The sequence below is a fragment of the Mercurialis annua genome, linkage group LG2 (genome assembly GCF_937616625.2).
Source record: "Mercurialis annua linkage group LG2, ddMerAnnu1.2, whole genome shotgun sequence".
NCBI classification, from domain to species: Eukaryota; Viridiplantae; Streptophyta; class Magnoliopsida; order Malpighiales; family Euphorbiaceae; genus Mercurialis; species Mercurialis annua.
The window spans coordinates 56,964,770-56,988,725 of record NC_065571.1 but is presented as its reverse complement, the minus strand read 5'-3'; the positions used below and the strand labels follow the sequence as shown (position 1 = coordinate 56,988,725).

The 23,956-nt window shown below is 32.0% G+C and overlaps 3 protein-coding genes across 3 annotated transcripts; 1 reads left to right on the top strand and 2 right to left on the bottom strand.

Moving 5' to 3' along the window:
* Window positions 1-1,944: 1,944 nt before the first annotated feature.
* On the bottom strand, window positions 1,945-6,195 carry LOC126668855 (uncharacterized). The gene is made up of 5 exons (XM_050362066.2): window positions 5,673-6,195; window positions 5,172-5,275; window positions 4,727-4,903; window positions 2,671-4,529; window positions 1,945-2,182 (listed from the first exon to the last, which is right to left on the bottom strand). Exons 1-5 carry the CDS (start codon window positions 5,906-5,908, stop codon window positions 2,033-2,035), a joined length of 2,526 nt encoding a protein of 841 aa, XP_050218023.1. The 5' UTR covers window positions 5,909-6,195; the 3' UTR covers window positions 1,945-2,032.
* A 6,530-nt stretch (window positions 6,196-12,725) lies between these two features.
* LOC126670003 (uncharacterized) lies at window positions 12,726-16,522 on the top strand. The gene is made up of 2 exons (XM_050363654.2): window positions 12,726-13,105; window positions 16,233-16,522. The coding sequence occupies exon 1, from the start codon at window positions 12,821-12,823 to the stop codon at window positions 13,097-13,099; it is 279 nt and encodes a 92-aa protein (XP_050219611.1). The 5' UTR covers window positions 12,726-12,820; the 3' UTR covers window positions 13,100-13,105; window positions 16,233-16,522.
* Window positions 16,523-16,970: 448 nt separating this feature from the next.
* LOC126669756 (pathogenesis-related homeodomain protein) lies at window positions 16,971-23,210 on the bottom strand. Its single transcript, XM_050363304.2, has 11 exons — window positions 22,973-23,210; window positions 22,251-22,747; window positions 21,135-21,300; window positions 20,411-20,534; window positions 20,209-20,321; window positions 19,752-20,108; window positions 19,184-19,417; window positions 18,972-19,061; window positions 18,640-18,690; window positions 18,077-18,307; window positions 16,971-17,353 (listed from the first exon to the last, which is right to left on the bottom strand). Exons 2-11 carry the CDS (start codon window positions 22,739-22,741, stop codon window positions 17,093-17,095), a joined length of 2,118 nt encoding a protein of 705 aa, XP_050219261.1. The 5' UTR covers window positions 22,742-22,747; window positions 22,973-23,210; the 3' UTR covers window positions 16,971-17,092.
* Window positions 23,211-23,956: the final 746 nt, after the last annotated feature.

Genomic DNA, 23,956 nt, shown 5'->3' with positions numbered 1-23,956 from the left:
TTAAAAAGACATTATTTAGCCAGGAAAAGAAGACCAAATCGATTCATAATTTTATATCAAGATATCAATTAAACTAAACTTTAATTTTTTTTTAACAAATTAGTCTATAATTCATATTTGAACTAAATAAACAATTTTCTCCCATGAACTATTTGTGTCAATGGAATTGGAATCAAGACAAATTAATATAGATGAAGAACTCGAATTGAGATGTTATGTACATTGCATATGGATAATTGATGTCCAGTTTACAATATTCAGAGTAAATTAATTGGCTTCATGTAGAATTTAACCTCTGATGAACTTGTACCTTTTCATTTATTGAACCTTTCATCTTTTAGTTTCATCTCTAACATTCAAATTTAATAATTTTGCTTTATTTAACTTCTTATTAGATAGAGAGTGACGCACAAGCGTGTTAATAAGGAAAAAAAATCACGATTTGACCCTCATTTAGTTGAACACATTGTTAAAACTAAAAGATGGGGACTAAACAGGTTAAACTGAAAGACGGGGGGATTCAAATGGGTGAAAGAGTACCCAAATTTTTTTTGTATTTTTTAACAAAAGTATCTATAATTATAAAGAAAAATTAAAATGAAACTCAAGATTCAAAAAGGAAAGAAAGTTGAATGAAAGCATATTTTTCTTTTAGATTAAAAATTGTTAATTAAGCGTTGATTTACATTAATGGATTTTTTTATTTTTTATTTCACATTTAAATATATCAATTTTTTCAATCCTTTTCATTTTTAGATTTCTTCTCTTTTTCTAAAAAAGATAAAAAAAAAACATTATTTTCTTAATTTTTAAAAATTGTTTTATTTTAAAATTTTCATAAAAAAATAGATTAACTCTATAACATGTCTGTATATTATATAAAAAAAAAATGAGGGATCAGATAGTTGAAAAATATATTCTCTGAGCATTGAAGAAATTGTCCTGAGCATCATCAAGAACATGGGTAAAGGGAAAAAGTTAGTCATTATTAACATGAATCATCATGAAATGGAAACATTTTCTCAACCTCCGGCAATCGGATAAGAGATCGAGACCTTTTATTTATATCAAATCAGCAGCTCAATCTGGTCGATTTAACTAGAAGGCCGGATTAGAATTTAGATTCATCAAACATGTGAAAAAACCGGCTTGTTAACAAATATTACAATTTCTATAAAAAAAAAAACTAATGATTCTAAATACCAGTTCCGGTGACTAACTTCTCATCTAGATCATTGATGTCTGAAAAAAAAAAGAACAAAGTAGATGCATCTATTTTCACCAACACAGTTTGCCTACAAGTCTGGAAATTCAATCTCGGGGCCTTTTGCCTTTTCCTCACTCTTTACGGAGGAGAATAAACCAAAGGTCAAGGAACTATTGACAATTCGAGAATAAAAAAACCATAAGAAAAGAAACTCCCACGTATTTGACACAAAGAACAAAGGATTCGATTCATCCACTCAATTCGGATAAAATAAAGTATTTTTCAGCATTTTCTAATATTTAAACTTACAACTTGCCAATATGTATCATTTCAATCCCATAGTTAAAATGACTCAAATTGGATAAGTTGTAGGTATAACCGTCAGAAAATGCTGAAATGACTTTTTTGAACCTTTGTCCAATTGACAAATGAGTAAAGCCTAGATCCCTAATCCATGAATACTCGAGAAAAACTATTTCCAGATTCTTCTCGAAACGATAACTTACTCCCAAAAGTTAAAAACAGAGAAATAGTTGAACTTCAGTTATATATTTGCAAAATCCAAAAGAATCGAACTAGACAACATCAATTCAGCGTATTGCGACACACCAATGGAAAATGCAGAGAAGCGAGCACAACAAGCTGACTAAATCACTCAATTTATGGCATTACAAGGCATAGAATTTTATGCTCATGACTAGTAATGACCCTTTAGAATATCAGAACAGAAGAGAAAATTCAGAAACTCGCTTTCTTTATTGTTGCACTAAAAGAATAGTAATTACAAGAAGACATATATACAGGTATATATAATTAATGCTCACCTCACATTTCAGACAGAAGATTACTAATTTTTCGAAGCTCCTTAAGGGCTGTCATAGCTGTAGCGTGTCCTTTGCCAACTATAACATTTTTGGAAAAATTCTCCAATGACCCCACCTGAACCCTATCTTGCTGGAATACAGACTCTAATACCTGCAACACGAATCGTAAATTAAAGAGTCAGCATAGCTCATGCCATGAAAATAATTTACATGCACCTCGTTTGGTTGAATAGCGTTCAAGAAAGAAAACATTCCAATAAGACATAATAACGTCTCTCCATTCAAATCATGAATTGGAAATTTATGTGAAACGTGTAAAACTCAACAAATTCAAAAGCCATACTAGTTGTGCATGATATTATCGACATCAAATTTAATTTTTTACTCTTACCATATCAGTTCATGCTTTCCCCTTAGACCTATTATATTGATAAATTGACCGGATTAAATACATTAAGGTTATATAAAGATAACCATTATATTATAAAACCATGAGAATTTCTAAAATAAGCCACACATATGTCAGATGCCAATTTCATATTTTAATGACCTTCGCGCTTGATGTGTGCTCTTAAACAAAAATGGACACTTGTAGCATCTAAAGGTCGACACTCAAAATCAACAAAAGTCAATACTCACCTGAATATGTTCAAGCATCGAGTGACCAAGGTTCCTCAATGTACCCATCACATTCTGATCCACAACATCTCCTCTTATATTTGTATGCAAATTGTTAGATTCATTAGCGGAAGTGCTGATCACATTGCTCTCACTACCAGCATCACTGGCAGATTTTGTAGAGTCAACAATTCCTTTTTCAGATGTCTCCTCACCAACGTTACTCCGTCCAAATTTCCAAAACCACTGGAGTTTACCTGAAAGAAGTTTCCGCTCCTTCGTACCGTTCACTAATTTTCCAGTAGCCTCATTTTTGCTTTCAGAACTTGGAGCGATATCATCAGGGAGATCAGAAACAGGAAGAACTGAGTCTCCCTGTATAACCTCACTATGGGCATCTGTTTCATCAGTGGACAAATTTGAGGCAACACTACTTTTCTCTGAGTCATTTTCATGATTGTTAGCAACACTAATGGGACTAGATGGGTCTGAGAATACAAAACAAGTTTCTTCGCTCCCAGCATTTCCACTTGGAGATCTATCTTCACTGGTGAAACTGAAATCCTTACGAACTCCATGTTGATCCTCACCCTCAACTTCTGGGCAGTTATGATCATTCTGGCCTGAAACGTCGTCACCACAATCTGCATTCTCGACGTCTTCATGGAAACCAAGTTCGCGAGATAAATCTTGAAGCAAACGGCGCCTAACAGATGGCTTCGGGACCTTTTCATGCCCAACTTTTGCTGGGGACGGGTCAGACGCTGTTCTTGATAAAGTCAATCTTACTTTTTCCGACCATCCTTTTTTTGGTGTTGGAGTTTGTTTCCCTGAATTTTTCTGAAGTTCTTCAGCTTTGTGCAAATCTCTCCACTTCTCTTCCCAGTAACTATCTGGCACAATATTTAGAGGAGTTTTTGGAGAAACGGAACCAGACGAAAGAGTATGCCCTCTCACCACCATGGATTTAGACTGGTTAAAAGCATTACCAAAAGGATGAGAGAAGGATAAGATACTGGTCTCCAACGCAAGAGTCTGTAAAGACTTTGCCTTATCTATTAGTTTTTTCAGATCTATATTTTCTGGAAAATTCAGCAATCTCTGGAGACAGGTTGTAGCATTCTCAGTGGCAAGCAGTGAAGATCTCAAATGAAGTATCATAGAGACAGCAATAGCTGCGATCAATGCTCCTCGATGTGAACTAAGAATACAAAAACTAGAACTTGCATCATCTTCAGGACTTTTATCTAATTTACTGTTATCGGCGGAAAATATTTCATCCCATACTAACAAGAGGTTTTTAAGCAAAAACTCCCGTCCAAACAAAACCCGCAACCAGCGAAGTGCAAAATACTGAGGTTCAACACCAAGTTCAACAAGGTGGCTATGTAATGATGAATCAACAACGGAAAGCAAATGATACAATGCAGCAGAAGCTTCAATTACAGGAGGTAACCCAGAATGACATCCGCCAGCAGGAGATAGAGAGAAAAAGTCGGTCATGGCAACTGAACCATTAGCCCCATTCATCAAAGCATCAAACATACAGTAAGCGTCATGTTCCATAAATTTATCTGATAAAACAATTCCCAGTTCACCTTCAGCTCCATAAGCATCACTTAGCAATACAATGGTTTGTATCTCAGGATCAAGCTCATCAAGACTCCTAATCTTTGTGGAATTACTATGAGAGCCTATCTCATCTTCCATGTAATCTAAATACTTTTTGAAATCAAAATTGAACATAAGGTCACTTTCATGAAATAATACGCCATCAAATTTGTCAGTGAAATGGTCCTCATAGTCTTTTCGCACTTCAGCGAGACGTTCAACATCAACGTGAAGAACATACAGCAAAGGAGCCAGAAGTTCATGCATACCTAATAGTAATCAAAGAGATAAAGAAAAATTCAAATTTCTGGAAAAAGTGCTAAAGATCAGTAATTCAATATGGAATTATGCAAATGTTCCCTCAAAATTCAATCACAAATGACAAATTTGAAGGTTGCCTTAAAAGGTAACTTGAAAAGAGAAGAAAATAAATGTGGACTAATCCCATATGAATACTTCAATTTACCTTGTCGATACCCGCATTCAGGATGTCTAAGGCACCACAATAGCAATATCCGCCTTAACATTCCCTGACAGCCAGAAGTCTGGAAATAGTTCCCATGCTCAGGATATAAACGTGATAAATCCTGGTCAACGGTTTTTTCCAGTTCAGCATTTCGGAAGAAACGTCCCCATGTACTGTCTGCATAAACGAATTGCATTACAGTAAGTCAACAAAAAGAAACTAGATTACCACTTTTAAACTAAGCTAAAAATCACAATAACAAGCAGCATTATGATCAAAATTATATATAAAAAAAAAGTAGCTTTTGGAACCAAAAACATCCAGAAATGCAAACCCAAAAGCAAGTAAAAAATTAAAATGCAAAATAGTGATAAATCGATAAGTAGACTGAACATTTGTGAAATTATTTTGAGTCATTTTCTAAATAAAAGATATTAAATTTTACCTGGGTTTTGAGATAAAGGATTGTCAATAGCAAGATCAGGAGAATTACTTCCATCCTTTGATATATGTGGGTCTACAAGGAGGCGCCTCCGCAGACCGGCATATCTGTGCAAAACAACAGATGATGCAAAATGTATGTTAATGATAAGCTGATAACAGCTAAATCCTCTGTAAAACTAAGTTAAATTAACTTCAAAATAAGAAAGTTCATCAGAAGCTGTATACACTAATTTGATTATCATTATTTTATACCAAAAAAGAACACATTACATAAATTTCAAAACATAAATGAACAATCCAATCAAAAATCAAAATCATTCAAACAAATTAATTAGACCAATTTGCTATCCGATTATCAATAAATACATCAAATCATCGTCCGAAATTTGAGCTACAAAATCGCCCAAAAATAATTTTTTTAAAAAATAACATATAAATTCCGGAAGAAAAAAAATCTGAGCAATTTCGAAGCATAACGACAAGTAGTATTAAATTATTATACCTGCGGCGAGAATCAGCAGTGAGACGGCGAAGATCATCTACAGAGGAAGAAGAGGAAGAAGGCAAAATTCCAAGATCTATACGCCACTGAACTCCTCTTAAATTCTGAAAACGACGCCGTCTAAGCATCACATCATCCTCGTCGGAACTCCTTGGTCCAATCTCCGCCGCCGAAACCACCACGGATGATTCCGGCATTACAACTTTGTTCTCAATAGCAACAGCTCGAGACAACATCAAAATTACTCACAACTAATACAAAACCCCCTCAAAAATTAATTACATTAACACATCAAAATTGAATAATGAATTGAATGTGGAATTAAAATTGAAAAAAATGGAGAGAGTTGCGTATTGGTTGAGGATTGGAGGATAGAGGTAAGATAAGAAGGGATGTAATTGTCATGAAATATTAAATTAATTGAATTTAATGGGTAGGGGTAAAACTAAAGGACATGGAGAAAAAGAAAAAAGAAAGAGAGAGGAAAATAACAAGTTTGTTTTATTTTCGGTTGGTAAGGGTAGGCGTAGTTCTTCTTCTTTGAGTCATTGAGTTGGGTTGTCTGCTAGTAATATGCAAAATTCCCTAAATATTCCTTCTCATTTTCCACCCATAACTAACCTTTTTTTTTAGTAAAGTTAATATTTTTTAATTTTTTTATGAAAAATTAGTAAAATTAAAAAATTAAAAATAAATATATTTTACATTTATATCTCGATATTTAAAAGATTATAAGATCGATGTATATTAATTTATGTAATAGATATGTTGAAACTTAAAATTCTAATAACTATAGTTTATATTGTATAAATTGTAAATTGATTAATAGTTTAAATTTATACTTAATTTAATTAAAATGATAATATTTAACATTACATATTACTATTTATGTTCAAGAATTTTTGTATAATGCAGTTTAAGAAGACAATAGATCACAATCAAGTTAATTTGAATTTTGTGTCTTCAAATTTGAATGAGTAAAATTAGTTGAATTGGTTGAATTAATCTAAATGTTAATTTTAAATTGATCTAAAAGGATAAATGCTAGTACTTTTTAAACAATAAAAATATCAGATTTAAATAATGTATCTCTACTTAAGGCAACTGTATCCTACTTTTTTAAACTAGCCCCCCAATATTTTTATATAACAATACTGCATTTTAAAAAATTCATCTAAAAATATTGTTGGAGTTGAATCATGAATTTTGATGCATTGAGTATTATTATATCCAAACCATGTCACAGTTTAAATTTTAGTGTGAGTTGACGGATTCCGATGGCGGATCTCATGTAAATTTCGTGAATATTTTAGATGGACCTAGATAAATTTTATATTGCTTTCTTCGTGTCAAATTAATAATCGCAGGTTAGTCTTTCAAAGAAGGGTTAAAGATTTTTTTAAATTTTAATAGTTTGATCCATATTCACCATTTATTTAGAGCTGACATGACGTAAGGTTGTATACACCATTTTATATAAACATCTATTTGTTTATATGCAATAATATTTGATCAACTGATCAAGTAGTAGTGTACACTCAAAATTCATTTAGAATTCTGCTAGACTGTAAAACGAGCAACAGTCAACGATATACAACACTGCTGATCAACTGGCCACCAACAACCATTGTCGGAACATTACCTATCGATGTCAGACCACCGCTTTTTTCATTTTAATAAAAAATAATTAAACAGTAAAGTAGGAAGTGTAATAAAAAAAATAATTACGTTACACTAAAAAATTATAAAAAAATGGTGAATGCTATAGTTTTTATTATAAAATTAGAAATTTAATAATTATTGTTCTTTAGTTACTTATTTTATTTTAATTATATGTTTTAAATTAAAGAACCATCATTTTTCCACCCTGTTACCATATTCAATAGCCACTGAAATAGAAAAAACAAATTGTATTTAAAAAATTAAACTAATTTTTTGTTTGCTTAATGTAATCCTTATATTTATGTATTGTATTTATGCAATTAAATAAATATCAAAATAATTTTAACACAAAACTAATTGTTTAAGTCACTTCCTCTTCAATTTTTTTATTAGTAGTATATTTCAAAAAAGAAATTATGAGACAAATAAATCAAAATAAAGAATTATAATGGGGACAAAAGAGTATTCATTTTTTCCACAATGCAATTAGACAGTTAGTGGCAGCACTATGAAGGCTGCCACATTTATTAGCTCCACTACCTTACAATTGGCTCCTTCTGGCAAATGCCCTACACATAATTTTCTCAAGAAAATAAATATATGGTGTAAACTTATCCATTCATAAATCTAAAACATATTGAAATTTATATGAAATATATATTTTAAATGAAATCAATAAGCATAAATTTATCATGTTAGAACTATAATTTCACAAAAATTAATGTAAGCTCAAACTAGATATAGTTTTGTTGATATTTTATAAATCAAAAACATTTAGTTTATGCCATTTCTGTTATTAGAGTATATTGCTGCTGTTGTTGTGAAGCTCCTTATGGCTGCTGTGTTGGTTGTCTTTGCCAGCTAGATTACAGCTGTAATTACAGCTCATTTACAGCTCATTTTCCGCTCATAATTAGTATATAAATAATTTTAAGTTTGTAGTTTGTATTTCAAGTTTGTAATCTACAAGTTTCAATATAATTAAAGTTTTTCAGTTCTCTGGTTTCCAATATGGTATCGGAGCGGGTCCAAGTCCGGGATCAGGCATTGCCGCCGGAGTTGCCGCCGCGTTATTAGTTTCTTCTCCGTTGTATCGCACCGAACCAGATTGATGATTTCATTTTTTTTTTTTGAGTTTCTTCTCCGTTGTATCCAAGAGAACCGGATTGATTTGATTGATTTGATTCTCCGTTGTACCGAACTGGATGTCCAGTCCCAGCGGTCCGGATTGATTTCGGTTTCAATTTGATTTTTTATTGATTGTTATTCTTCTTTGTTCTTGTTCGGAGCTGCATCAAGGCGGTTAATTGATTGGATCAATTTGATCATTCTTATCGGTAATTTCAGTTTCTTTCAATTCAATTCTTTGTTCCTTCATCTTTGATCAGTATTCATTTATCTCTATCAATGAATTTTTTTGATTTCAGATTCTATTTCAGTTTCCAGGTTCTATCTCATTAAATTCCTCTTTTGATAAATGTTTAGAACTCAAATCAATGTTTGATTTGATATTCTATTTCTTGACTTCTCTTTGATTCTCTATTATTTTTTTCTTTCGATCAGCGTTTGATTTGTTTAGCTCTTATCGAAATTGATTGCTCAAATTTGTTCAGTTCTATATTGATTTGATATTTTGTTTTGGGATTTCTCTTTAATTCAACTTCTCTTTGATTCAAATTCTCTTTGTTTCTCTAATCCTTCAATTTTCTCTTCTCACAAATCAATTATCGGATCGTTTTCTATGACAATTCATATAGTTTCAGTTCCAGATTCGTATGTGGAGACAGATGCATTTTTTTGAAAATGCACATATACTGTATGATAAAAATACTCACTGAAACTACTCAACTTATATTTGTGAGCTCTTCCATGGATTTGCTACTATTGATGATGATTGAGCCACTGAGTTTTATACATCACCTAAGAAATGGCAATGTTATCATTCTAAGAATAAGTCAATAGATTAACCAAGCTAATATTGCGGATTTTATGGATTCGAGCCATGATTTGAGTGCTGCTGCTTTTATGCTTGGACTACTTATTCTATTGCTGCTGCTGCTGTTTCTTTTATTGCTTCTGCTGGCTGCCCTTAGACTGCTGTGAAACAGCTATTTTGCTGCAAAGCTAATACAAAATGTGTTGGCTGCTGTTGAAGAAGATTGATGCTTCAATGAAAATTGCTTCAAAAATCTGCTGCATATTATGTTGTGCAAATTGTTGCTGCGTGAAGTAATCTATTACTTCGAGACTGCTAGCATCAAGATTGCTTCAAGGCTGCTGCAAATGCTTCTACAAGGTTATTTCAAGCTGAACATAACTAATAATGTCCAGCTTGAGGGGGGGTATTAGAGTATATTGCTGCTGTTGCTGTGAAGCTCCTTATGGCTGCTGTGTTGGTTGTCTTTGCCAGCTAGATTACAGCTGTAATTACAACTCATTTACAGCTCATTTTCCGCTCATAATTAGTGTATAAATAGCTTTAAGTTTGTATTTTAAGTTTGTAATCTACAAGCTTCAATATAATTCAAGTTTTTCAGTTCTCTGGTTTCCAATATATGTAACAATATGGTAGAATTGTTTTAATTGTAAAAAATAACAATTCAAAATTACATCTTGTAATTTATGTAGTGTTATTTCATTTATAAATAAACTAGATCCATAGTAAGGTTTAAGTTATTTATTTATTATATGTTTTTGCATTTAATTTGCCAAGGTGTATATCAATTTTTCTTAATACAATCTACCTTTGATAAAAAAATCACATTATAATTGCATTATATGAGTATACCACAACATCTACTTCTATTAAGATTTATTAAACGTAAGACCCACATCTTATGCTTGGAAATGACGTTTTACCATATTTTAATTACGACTATTACTGAACTTTCTAGTTTTTTTTATTTCAGTTACTAAACTATTTTTTTTATCATTGGACTTTTACTTTTTTTATTTTTAGTATTTTCAGCAAAAAATGCTTAGGTGACAGTCGAAAATTGACATATGACAATCAAATTTTGCTAGTTTTACTTTGAAAATTTATCACATATACATAATTTCATTTTAAAAATGAGTTTTTAGGTCAAATTATGCATATATGGAAAGTTTTCAAGTAAAAAAATACTTCTGACTGCCACATAAGCATTTTTGACCGGAAAATACCAAAAGGAAAAAAATTACAAGTTCACTGATTAAAAAAAATAGTTTAGTGACCGAAATGAAAAAACTCAAAAATTCAATGAACTTCGGAATCAATTACCCACGTTTTACCACTAAAGTTTTTTTTCCTAGTATGGAAAATATAAAATAATTTATACTGAAATTAATGTTATGATTTATTCAAATTAACTCTGTAAATTTGTTTACAATTTATTTGTAAATAAGTATGATTGTAATAATTTTAAACTTTTATTGATCATAATTACAAAAGTGAATAAATATATTTTATAGTATAATTAAACTGAAGAAGATGTTAAATTTTATTTATTGCAAACTTACACAAAATCATAATTTAGAAATGAAGAAGGGTCGCATTCAGTAAAACACCAAAATGAGAGGGCATGATTGAAAAGTTGCGTAAAGATATTCTTGGCATATTCGGACTTGATGTGGCAAAGACGTGTCTATCTTCACCAATCATCACTGTGCCTGACCGAAAGTAATATCTGAGTCAGCTAAACTTTTTAGACGATGTTTTTAAACCGGACCGGAAATCAACCGGCTTCAACCGGTTCAATTGGTTTAAGTTAGATTTTAATTTTTGATAACTATAATTATTAAATTAAAAATATATAATATAATTTATAAATAAAATATACAATGGTATTTATGCTATTTAAGCAATAGAAAGTAATGGATGTGGTAAATTTACAACAAGTAAGTATTTTATTTATACTTTTATTGTTATTGTTATTTTTTTTCATATTGAGTATTTCAATGTCGTGTATTGGAAGTTGCATATCGAACTCGTTTAACAACGGTGTTACGTTTCAAAGACGTTTCAAACTCTTGGCGTATCAGATACGACACCTCATTTGTTTACATAAAAATAATAACATTGTTTAGCCTATCGGTGAACCTTAACACTTTCGGTGCCTTTCTCCCTTTCTTTTTGACCTTATTTTATTCTATCAATAGGATAGAAAGAGGTCTTGCAGGAGTGATCTATTCCTATATTCTTATCTTATTATACGATGATAACACCAATGATAGAAGCAGAGGCTAGTGTTTGTGCTACGAGCTGTCGAGAAATTAAAAAAAAAATTATAAGTTAATTTTTTTCAAAAGATAATATGATATGGCAATACAAATAAATTAAAATTGATATTTATGAGTAGGTTTCTCTTTTTCATTACATATTTTTGTAAATAAATTCAATAATTACAGGAATTCCCATAAAACTATTTATTTTTTGATTTTTAAAAATAATTGTATTTGTATTCCATTGTTAAAATAAAAAAACCTTTTTTTAACTCTTTTACTTTTACATATAAAAGATAGAGTGTAGATACATATTAAATACTTTCAAATATTTTTAAAATTAAAATTTTAAAATATAAAGTAAATTTTTGAGATATAAAGTAAAAATATTTAAACATAAAATAAAATAGGGACGATGACAAAAGTACCTAAAATTTTAAAAATATTTACAAAAGTACCTGTAAACTTTTTTTATTTACAAAAATACGACTGATTTAAAATTAATTACAAAAGTATCAAAAAATGAAAATTAATTACAAAAGTACGATTTGTATAATGTCGGTATAATTATGGTATAATTTTGGAATATTAAAACTATAAATCAGATAATTTAAAAATAATATTTGGTTTATTATTGGTATAATTTCAGTATATTTTTGATATATTGATTATAAATTTTTATATATATTTTCTAGTTGATAACATGTATTTTTTTTTATGTGTATTTTTCACTATAGTTGGTAATGAACTAGAAAATTTGTATACTCTTGGTATACTGATGGTATAATTTTGGTATATTATTAATTTAATTTTCAGTATACGATTTGATGTAATTTTGGTAAATTTTTATTTAATATTAATAAAATCTCAGTATGTATAATGTTGGTATAATTTTGGTACAATGTTGATATAATATTAGTTTATTAATATACTAACATTATACCCACAGTATATACCGTATGTTTGATATTATTTTTTATCTTTTTGTACTTTTGTAAATATTATTAATATTTTTGTAAATGAAAAAAGTCAACATATACTTTTGTAATTATTTTCATTTTTTTTGGTAAATGGTGTAATTTCCTCAATAAAATAATCCATTTTAGACTGTTTTATAGTTTTCACAAAATTTGGGCCACGGTTAGGGGGCTGGGCCGTATATACCACGTCATAATCTCTTCATCTTCAAGAATTCAGATTTTCCAATTCATCACAAATTTACAGAGACCAAATTAGGGTTTGAGATCCAATTTCCCCAATTTCCCCAATTTCATTACAATCAAAAAATGGCACTAAGGAGGTTCTACAACGAGATAAAGGGATTGAAAGTGAAGGAAGTACCCAATCATTTGAAACCAAAGCTATCAATCGGTTACTTGAAGCAATCCGTCGTCAAATCTTTGGACAATTACAACGCTAAGTACATTCAGACAGGCTCTATCGATCCTCTGTACCATGTCTGCTTTGGTGGGATGATCTTCTCTTATCTGGTCGCGCTTCCCGAGGAACGCCGTCATCTTGCGCATCAACAGCATGCCAAGGAGCACGGAGAAGGCCACCACTGATTGAAGGTAATTAATGATTTTATTATTTGCTTGATTATTTTTTTATTTGGGTTTTGTTATTATTTTTTTGTCTTAGGTATAGTTTTTTTCGTTAATTGATCTGTGATTGACAAGATTATTATCAGATTGTGGATTTGAAATTTGAGAAGTTTGGTTTGGATGCTGAAAATAATTAGTAACTGGGTGTTTTTGTGACTAATATTGAATCTGTTTTGGTTAATTAGCTGTGGGGATTTTATTGATGTGTATGTGATTATGTTTGTAATTCTTAACGTTTTATTGTGGAGTTAGGAGGGGACGTGGGACGGATAGGATGATGAGTTGATGTCACTCTATGGTTTACTTCCTTTATTTAGTTTTGATTAGAAATAGCATTTATTGATTGAGGGGCTTCAGAGCTTTTCATTGATTACTGCTGAGCCTAGACGAGGTATTATGGTGATTTTCCGATCGATGAAAATGTTTCATGGTCTTATTGTTGTCTGCACATTATTTTAGAGTATGATTTTGGCTAGATGGACAGAGTGAAGACTAGCTTTTGAAATTTATGCAAGGTGGGACTATTAGATGTATTTTCTTTCTTTCACTGTGAAAGTGGGAGTATGGATCATTACAGGCAAAGGATTTAATGACTGTTGATCCATTTGTGATGATAAAAGCAAATATTTCTGGGATTATGAAAGAATTGATTCGAAGAAACGTACTCAATTTTATCTGGTGGACTAGTTTTAGAAGATTGTTATAAGTGGAAAACAACTTGCTAATCTATTACGCAAATGATGCTTCTAAATCCATATAAGTAGACCCGTGGTCATTGTTATTGAGCATGGAATCAGAGACTTACTTTGTTGAACAAAGGAAATAATTGGAAGTATGAAATTAAAGATTGCATTTGTACACATCCGGAAACTGCCCATGGATCCCTTTTGTCAAGAGCAGGTGCTCGAGTTGGAAACATGCATTGTGAGATGGTGATGATGATGGCATTAACTTCAAGAATGTAGAGTTAACACTCGTAAGAGTCAAGAAACTTAGAATTATGTTCTGGATCTCTAAAAATTTCATATAGGACATGGTAGAATCCTTTCAAAGGTCTCTAGAATCTTATTCATATCTTTTTCAAATAACTAGCTGTTAATCTAGTATTTCAATTTTTCTGAAATTACTGTCTGAGCCTAGAATTATGTTCTGTGCATTGATGCTTTTTGTTCAGATTTTAACCAATAGTAAAACGAAATGGGCATGCCTGTAATGTTCTTTTATTCAGTTTCCAAGAAACAATCAAGTGGCTGTAGTAATGTCGTCGCAATTTATCCCTCTATGTGATGTTTAAGGACTTCTAAATGTTAGCTCATGATTTTTTGTTATATCTTTGTATAGTCAGGGTTGAAAACCTGCTGACTGTAGATTTGAGAGACTATAATTCAGATTTTCCCTTTAAATATGAACATTAAGATGTATTTCATTTTATAACCTATGATCATATTTTCGTATTCGACATTACAATCTAAAGACTGAGATCTGCTCTTTTCTTTATTAGATACATGATAGAACTAGTCTAGAACAATATGATGCATTGAGGCTTTAACATAGTTCTTCTGTTCTACTCTAGAGGTTGATATTATTAAACTTTTCTATTTGAGCAAATGCATGTCCCAATGAAGTTTGATCAGAAAAATGTAGATTATAGGAAGGATGAGAAGTTGTTCTTTACTAGCTTCCAAACAAATATAAGAAGATGGCTTGTGTACTCCACAAGTTTAAAATCTGAAAGGCAGATGAACTGAAATATCAAAAGCTTGTAGCTAAATAAATATTGTGGCATGGAGTACTTGAGGAATTAGAATTCATTTAGTTGAACAGAAACAACCTTATGTGCGTTAGGGAACTGCTTTGTTATTTTATAAATTAGGCTGCCTGAGTTTTCTTTAATGCTTTATTTACGTATGTTTCTTATTGTCTTTGAGTCAATTCCTGGACATGATGTGTTGAGTAATTTGACAGTGGGAGAGTTATGTCAAAATCTGTGAACTAGCATCACCTTATAGGAAATTCATTTTGTTGTTTCTTTAATCAGGACTTGAAGCCGATAGTGCTTGATTAAGTCCGGACAGCGGATCAATCTAGCCATCTAGGTCTAGGTTGCCTAAAGCATAGATTGCTTTCCTATGTACATTACAAATGGGAAATTCCCATGTCTAGAAAGAAATGTCATATGGTAGAGGTAGTAGGCTTCTTTGGATTACTTGGTGTAAATCGGAGCAAAAGACCAGCTAAATTGCATATGTGACAATTTATAAGAATGTGGTAGTAACAGTCAGAAACATGTTAGTTTATAAGAATGTAGTATTAACAATCAACAACATGTATTATTGTACTGCAATCATATTAAAATTCCTTAATTTTTAATGCTCTGTTAAATTGCTTGGAAACTATTGATGGCATCCTATTTGCAGAATTAGCAGTAGAATATAACTAGTAACATGAATCTTCTAACATTTGTGCAATTCAAGATTGTTTTATTCACTATTTATGTCCGTTTACATTTCAGCCTTCCCAATGATATACATTCTGGGTTGTGCAACCGGGAAAGCAAATTGCCAGGGACAGTTTTTTGTTTCTGTTGTGATATTTTGTTCATGGGTTTGGTATTAAGTTGATTTCAGAGGGTAAATGCCTAATGTTGTTTTTATCAATTTACTTTTCACTTCTTGTTTTTAATGAAGACATTAGATTTTTGCAGTGAGCACTAGTATATGAAACTTGAGCAGTACATATTTCTTACTGAAAAACACTTGTGCTTTCAGAAATATTACATGTAACACCAAGCACTCTTGCCACTTGTATCTACTATGTCTATATATCTCTGATCAATCTAATACTGCAGATGAGGTTTTTTCTTTCCTTAAATCACTTTGGAATTGAACCATGTTAAATTTCATTGTGTGTTCTTGTTTATGGTGAACCTACGTATAAGCATGACCTTGAAGATCTTAGATGAACCGAGAGACTGTTCAAAGGATGCATATGCATTGCTTATCATGTGCTGCTCTGTGTTAGGCTGTGCACACATGCATATATATGTGATTCACCTATTTATGCAAACTTGATAAATTTCTGATCTCTTTTGCAGGAGCTGGCGAACCTCCTCCGAGTTGATTTCACAATCATTGATTTTATTTTGATGTATGATTTCGCATGTTTCTGGAAATCGTAAGCAGAAAGATACTATGTTTTCAGTGCATGGCAGCATGAAGTCATGAAATAAAAATACACTAGACTAAACATTGAGTATCATAACTTTTGTTACTTGTTTATGTTATAATGTATGGGTGATATATTATGCGGGTGGCGATCTCAAATTTCTTTTATTGGTATAACAGTGAACTTGAATCTCAATGCAGTGGAGACTTTTGATTGGTATATTTTATAAATTAATTTTGATCAGAAGTTAACTGCTATCCATTTTCCGGTGTATGGTAAAGAAGAAAAGCCAAAAGTCCCGAGCTCGTTGGATATGTTTTAATGCAGATTGATACTTCTTAAAATCACAGAGGCTTGTACAAAAGTTGAATCAATTTATTATTAAACCTAATCAATGAATTTGATTTGATGTGATATTATAAAATATGGTTTTTTGGTTCGGTTTAATCTGAAGTAATAAAGTTTCAGTTCAGTTTCGGAAGAAGTCAAACCCAAAAGAAAAACTACTTGAACTGAAAAAACCAACAAAATCTACTGATTTATCTGATTCTGGTTTTCATTTTTTAACAAATAAATTTTCAATCTGGTTTTCATTTTTAAACAATAAATTTTTTTGATTTTATGCGATTCAAAGCGAATGCACACCTCTAGAAAAAACACCATGAACTTCGAACACATCTTAAAAGGGAATTCTATAATTAGTGAGAATCAGTACTTGACTGACAATGAACATTGGCAGAGAATATTTACATGTAAGCTTCAGCCAAAAATTACTGGCCTGTCCACATATTAAATTTGTTCCCTTAGCTTTGCAATGGGAACAAACACAACAGTTTGTTGGTGTAAATGGTTTCTCTTAGTCTTCTTAGATTTGCTATTTTGCAGTCTCAGCAATTTCTGCTTCAGATTCTCTAACCGAACCTTAGCTCTGCAAAGCCTCTCCATCTCAGCCTCGGCCGCTTGCGCTGCCCTTGTCAAAATGGAGTTTATCTTCTTAGCTTTCTTTGTTTTTGACTTCATCAGCCTCTTCAAGCTCACATCATCACTGATCTGAAAATGACAATTACTAACAAATATAAAAACGCTCGTATTCATAAGAAAAAACAAAGAGGCATAGCACTGTACATCAAATCTGTATGTTCACGATCTGCCGACATAGTCTTCCACCAAACATCCCTCCACTTAGAGCAATAAGAGTAATGAAAAATAAGGAAAAAAAACCAACACTCCCAAAACTAATGTTGAGTTGAGCCTAAACTTTTTGTCTCCTATGTTTCACATTTTATTTGCATTTACCAAAATGCTTTTTAAAACTCCGAAACTATATTTTTATGACCTATTCTTATAGAAAATATCAGTTCTCCATTTTTTCGTTTTGGCATTTCATATTTAGTTGTTTCCGTTTTCGTGCTACATAGCCCAAAACAGGGAGCCTTGTGCACTTATTACCATAAAGTAGACACGTAAAGTGTTTGCTAACAACTACTTGAATAACTGAATCATCTATTGTTCAATCAAGATAATAAGTAGTCCTCATACATAATAAAGATATTAATAATGAGAATTATCGGAGTGTTGAAAGACTGCAGGTCTTAAGATTTTTAGAAGTTGAATCTGACACTAATCGGCATGAAGTGAATACGAGGAGGTTGAAACACAATTCAAAATATAGGCTTGCAGAGAGATCAAAAGGTGGAGCTTTTCTCCAAAAACGGAAACAGACAAAAGTAATTCCTCATTTTTAAAATAAAAAAATTTAGAGCCAGAAAGTACCTCTTTGCTTTTAGAAGGAGATTCAACCGAAGCTCTTTTCCGTTTCAAACTGCAGCATATTGACTTTAACTCCGTCTTCTTAAGGGCCTGGTTTAAATGCTTCTGGTTACAAGCCTTGGTTTTAGTGGAGGTTGTTCTTACTTCATCAAGATCAGAAGAGCTTAAATTATTTACATCATCTAATCTTGGTTCCCTGGGGATTTCGGGACTCGAACTGTCTTCATTAACTCTCTGTGATGCATGATAATAGAAAAGGTTTAAGATTTGCTAATTCCAATTAATACTTCAAAAACAATTATTTAAATATGATATGAAGTTTTATCAACACATGCAAAGAAATTTGATTCAGAATTACTGATAAATGGATTAAAGAAAAACATTGTTCATCACCTTCAAAAAAATCGCTGTATAATTTTGTTTGTACAATTTAAATATCAAGAATGTGAAGATAAAAAGCGAAGAAATAAATAGCAATTCTTAAATTAAAGGTAAATAAGAAGTCTAAGAACAAGAAATAATGAAAGATAATAATCACACTTATTAAGTGTCAAGTACAATGTCACCTTCCTGGACTTTAGAGCCAAGTATCGTGCATTCTTGAACCATTTGCTGACCTGAAATTACAGCTCAAGTGTGAAAAAGATGATGACAGACAAAAAGTAGTTTCATAGATTTAAAAAAGACCAGGTTTATCAATGATGTAAGGATATAGCCTAAAGAATGGCCCTTTGCTTCCCCAACTTCCAGCCAATTAGCATGTGTGTTCGTACTTTATTTAAACCATTAGATGCAAATTCTATTACGTCATGCACCGAATCCTCCAGTAGTTGTTTGATTCACCTTTTGGTGCGTCATAGTTCATACTTCATACATAGATGGGTTATTAAGTTAATACCTTCCCAGGATCGAGACCCAAATCTTTAGAAAGGTTTTCCTTGACAGTTCTAGAGGGAAGTTCATTCTCCTCAAACACCTGGCGAAGTTTCTGATAAGAGCATAACAAGCAAAAGGACAAAGCAGACAGCGGGTAAGTAACCTCAAAGAAAAAGAAACAGTGAGTGAAAATGCCCGGCGAGATTGTTTAAGAAAGCACTGAGATATTGCTACCTCAAGGGCAGAAGGGGGGATTCTGAAAAGTGGCCTTGTAACTCGTAACTCTCGAGAAAGCTCCCCCTTGGCTTCAATAGTTAAACATTTTTTACTTTGTTTCTCATTTTCATACAATGTCATGAGGGTGCTGGCAGCATCCGACTCCTTTCCTCTTCGTTTTCTTTTTCCAGGGCCCCAGTCTTCATCTTCGCTAACTTGCTCATGTACTGGAGCATCCTTCCCAAACATTTCCTAACATAATATGAAACCATGACATTAGAAATGGCAGGCAACTACCTCAATGAATAGACTGCTGCAAAAATAAAACAAGCGACTTTCAATCAATGGTTTCAATGAAAAAACTCATCAAGTTGAAACCAGAATTTCTGGATATACCTTTTCAAAATCATTATACAATAAGAAAGGTGGCATGTGATAGAATATACTTCAACGAAATGACAAATCTTTAAAATTCAACATACATTCTTCAAATAGTAGCTTCAAGACTCCTCTCTTTTATTTATTTTTGTAGATTTACACTAAACCAGAAAATAACAACTTGGAGTCAAGAAATTAGAGTACTCACAACATATAACTTCTTATAGTCAACTGCTGTTCGCTGTCTACGGCCACATACAACTTCCCCATCACTGGTTTCATCGGAGTCTAAACTGCTATAAATAGATTGGTTTCTAAAATCCATGTTATCCGTCTCCCCATCCTTAGATCCTGACAAAACTTCACCTTCTAAAGACCAATCCAAGCTGGTCGCACTGTTACCATCCCTAGAGGCATCATCATCCGTGCCTGCTTCACTGGTACTGTTTTCCCTCCTTCCTGGATCATAATCGCCATCTTCGGAATCATCTGAAGGCCACTCTTCTTCTTGATTTATTGATATGCCTCCCGTGTCATAGAAAGTTGCTTCTTCGTTGAAAAAATCCTAAATCGAGGAAAAATATATTAGTACAGTTACTGAAGCATTAAATTAGTTTTTCTTCAAATATTGAGAATGAACAGGCTTTAAAAGATTATATAATAACCTGCCAACAGCTATCAACTGAGAACTGGGTGCCCAGATGTGCATTCATAGCTTCTATAATTTCCATTCTGCAATCACAAAACTTGCAATACCATCCCTGATCTCCAGGTGGTACTGCAAAGTTAATTAATCAAAACTCTTTTGAATAATCCATTTTCTTCATAATTCGTTAGGATGTTTCACAAGAAAGTGAGTGGACGCACTGTTTTCAGTGTCTAGTGGAGGATCAAGGCATCGTTGGTGGAAGGCACAATTGCATGTCCCGTCACAGAGTACAATATCATTATCTGGGGAAACTTCATTGGATTTGCACTTTGAGCAGAAAATCTAGATAAAAAATGGGCCGAAAGAGAATTAAAACATGAATTTACAAATGATTGAGCAGCGATATGATATCCTTCTATATAAGCATCTGTATTCAAGCTGAGAAATTGTGATATGCTTGTCTAGCGCTCTGTTTTAAAATTCAATATTGACAAAGCAATGACAAATTGTCGAGCCTGAAACTATCACTTCATACTTCTAGTATCCAGTACTTGTATTTACATATTGTTATACGTAGTTTACAGTTAAAAAAGGCTATATGTTTTGGATGTATTTATCAATAAGAAAATTTGATTTACTAAATGAGGCAAGGGGCATACCTCTTTAGGTGGATAGATTTTCCTAATTTCCTCTAAATACAAATTAGAAAAATTGGAAATCAAAGCCTTCCTCTTAAGAAAAAAGATAATGAACTACATTGTAATGTTTCTTTATCAATGTCAACAAATCTCGAAGGAGGAAATTATAGTTTTGGGGATGTCAAAAGTTAAGCCTTCGTAGATTTTCTGGGGCTACAATAATGTGAAACTTATGACATCCCCAATGCGAAAAGAATATAGTTAACAACAAACTGCAAAACTAATACTGATTACGCGTGCTTACATGTTCATGAGAAACAGATCCATCTGGAGCAATAACCGAGTCTTCAATACATCCCACTGTACTAAGTGAATCCAGCTGGTGAATAGCATCACGTATACCAAGTTTACACTTCAAAATCTGCTTCTTGGCTCTTAGAAGTTCCTTTACTGGCCTGATCTTCTCCCGGCTGAGATGATTAAAATTAAAATCAAAGTTAACTTTTTTTACAGTAGAAGCTTCTTGCTATCAAGATTCAATATCCAGTCACCGGTATTTTCATTCATTTTTTTACCCAATTTGTACGTCCACAAATCATAAATAAGTTCTAGGAACTAGTGCAATAAAAATTATGTTTTGAAGCAAAAGACTAAATTTAAAAGTTTATCTGAAACCAATCTCACATAAACAATGAAACCATGGTCAGTATTTCCAAATTGTTTTCATCCAATTCTTTGACAACATTGTCTTTTGAGTCATACCCCACTTACAAGAGGCAGAATCAATATGAACAAGAACAATAAGGCTCATTGACACTAACTCAAACTTGTTTCTATAAGTTCCCACATAGCACATCTGCAGCACTCACTTTTTATTCTTTTACTTAGATAAAGATGGACCCTTATAATATCTCCAACTCTCTAGGTATACCATTTGGGCTGCAACTTATTCTTTTGCTAAGATCAAGAATAAACCTTACCCAGGAACCTTGTAAATTCTACCGCAATGGCCCCGGGTTGAAAATAGCCTAAAACTCGAGTAGAAGAGCAATTCCTAATAATTTGACTATCATATCTTACACTAACAATCAGCAAATCATTAGCTTCTAATCCTGCATTACATGTTAAAGCTTTTTCATGTGAACTACACACTACAAGTTCAAATCTTCATATCGTGCTTTCATACAGCTAAGTTCTCTATCAAAGCATTCCTAAACCCTCATAAGAGAAGCCTATTGAGACAAGTAACAAAAAAAGTGTTGCTCCCATGATTCCGAGTTGATGAACACGTCTTTACATTACTTCAAATAGCTTAAAATTCGGTATAGTGGTCAAATAACACTATCCTAATAAATTGAGAATCAAATGGCCATTCATACTAAACAAATCCATCAAGAAATAACTACAAAGTTTAAAATACCTTTGACCTTTCCATCCTTCACCAGAGTAAGCATCAATAAGATTCTGTTCCAGCTTCATTTTAACCATCAAATACCTAGTCCTCCTCTGCAACCGCGATGGCTCATCCAACTCAGCCTTTCCATTCAACCCTTTCTTATTCTTCTTCTTCTTCTTCTTCTTGAGTTTAACTTTCTTCCCATTCTGCTCAGAACCAAAACCTAACAAATTTCTACCTCTTTGATCTTCACAATTCATCTTCTTAGATGAAGATTTCTTATCAATTGCCTTCTGCAAGATCTTTTTACTCATAATTTTTATACTTTTTTTCATCCCCTTGCTTGATGAATCACTCACAAGCACTGCCCTTTTCACCTTACTACTTGACTTTGCTTTATCTTTTTTGCATTGAATTAAAAACTTTCCCTTTTTCAACTTTAAAGATGCAATCAACAATGACCCATTTTCTGAATTTGAGAAACAAGATTTCCCAGATTTCTTGATTTCTTGCATAATTATCTGTCAAAATCACAAACAAACATAAGCGTTGGGCAATAAACTGCTAGTCCGTTCAAATCCTCCCACAAACGCTCTCCGATTATTATTAAAAAATTCATAAACAAAACATGCAATGACCCACAATTGACCTCAAACAGTACAATGAAAAAGATTACAACTTTGGATCACACTACCATAAATAAATAAACTTTAACAGTCAGAATTCAAATCAAAGACAAAGGGTACCTGAGAAATGAAACAAAGGATCCTGAAATTGTATGTATAGCTAGCTGCACTGTAACATATATATATGAATTTTTATTTTGAAATTAATTTGAGGATTTAAAATGTCTTTAAATTTTTTGAAGTGGGAATGTGGAAATAGAGCTACTGAATGAAGAAAAAAGATGGGAGATTTAACGATTTGTTAAAATGTTTGGTAATATTTCGAAGCGTCACCTAACTGTTTCGATTATATCGATTTGTCTATAAACTTTGGTCAGCTAATATTAATATTTCAAGTAGAAAAATCTATAAATATTAAATAGAGCTCAAAAAATGTGTTAAGTAATAAGTATATATAATTTAATTTTATTAATGAGTTATAACTCAAATGTAGATAAACACAGAGAACGCCTCAATTAATATTAAAAATAGAATAAAAGTAAATTATATTCTAATTTTAATATTAATTTATAAGCCATGGATGAAATGTGAAAAAAAAAACTAGTATGAGCATATGATATGTCTTATCGTGACCAACGGCGGAATCATGATTATAATTTAGGGATATCAAATTTATTTAAATTTTATAATTATGTTTAAAATAAAATAAAAGTAGATAAGTTTTTTTTGGAAAAAAAAAGTTAAAGAAACAAATTTTATAATCATATATTTTTATAAAAATCCGACGAAAACAAATTGAGAGGATCGTAGTACTTTTATGGATTCTCGAATTCCTTTTTGATCATGGACGGACGTATATAAAATATATGGTAACATTTTGCCTTATAAATTTAAATTTTTAAATAATATTATTAATATAGATCATGGCTTAGGACAAGTGTGGTGTATGTAGTCCAACCTCTTTAGTTAAGTGGTGTTCAGATTTTTAGTTCATCATGATTTTTGATGGAGTTTTCAATCTAAGCATGATGCGTTCGACGCCCATGCTCGAGCATTACCTCATGCCTACTAGACTAAGGACGACGGAGAATGCAAATTGAAGGC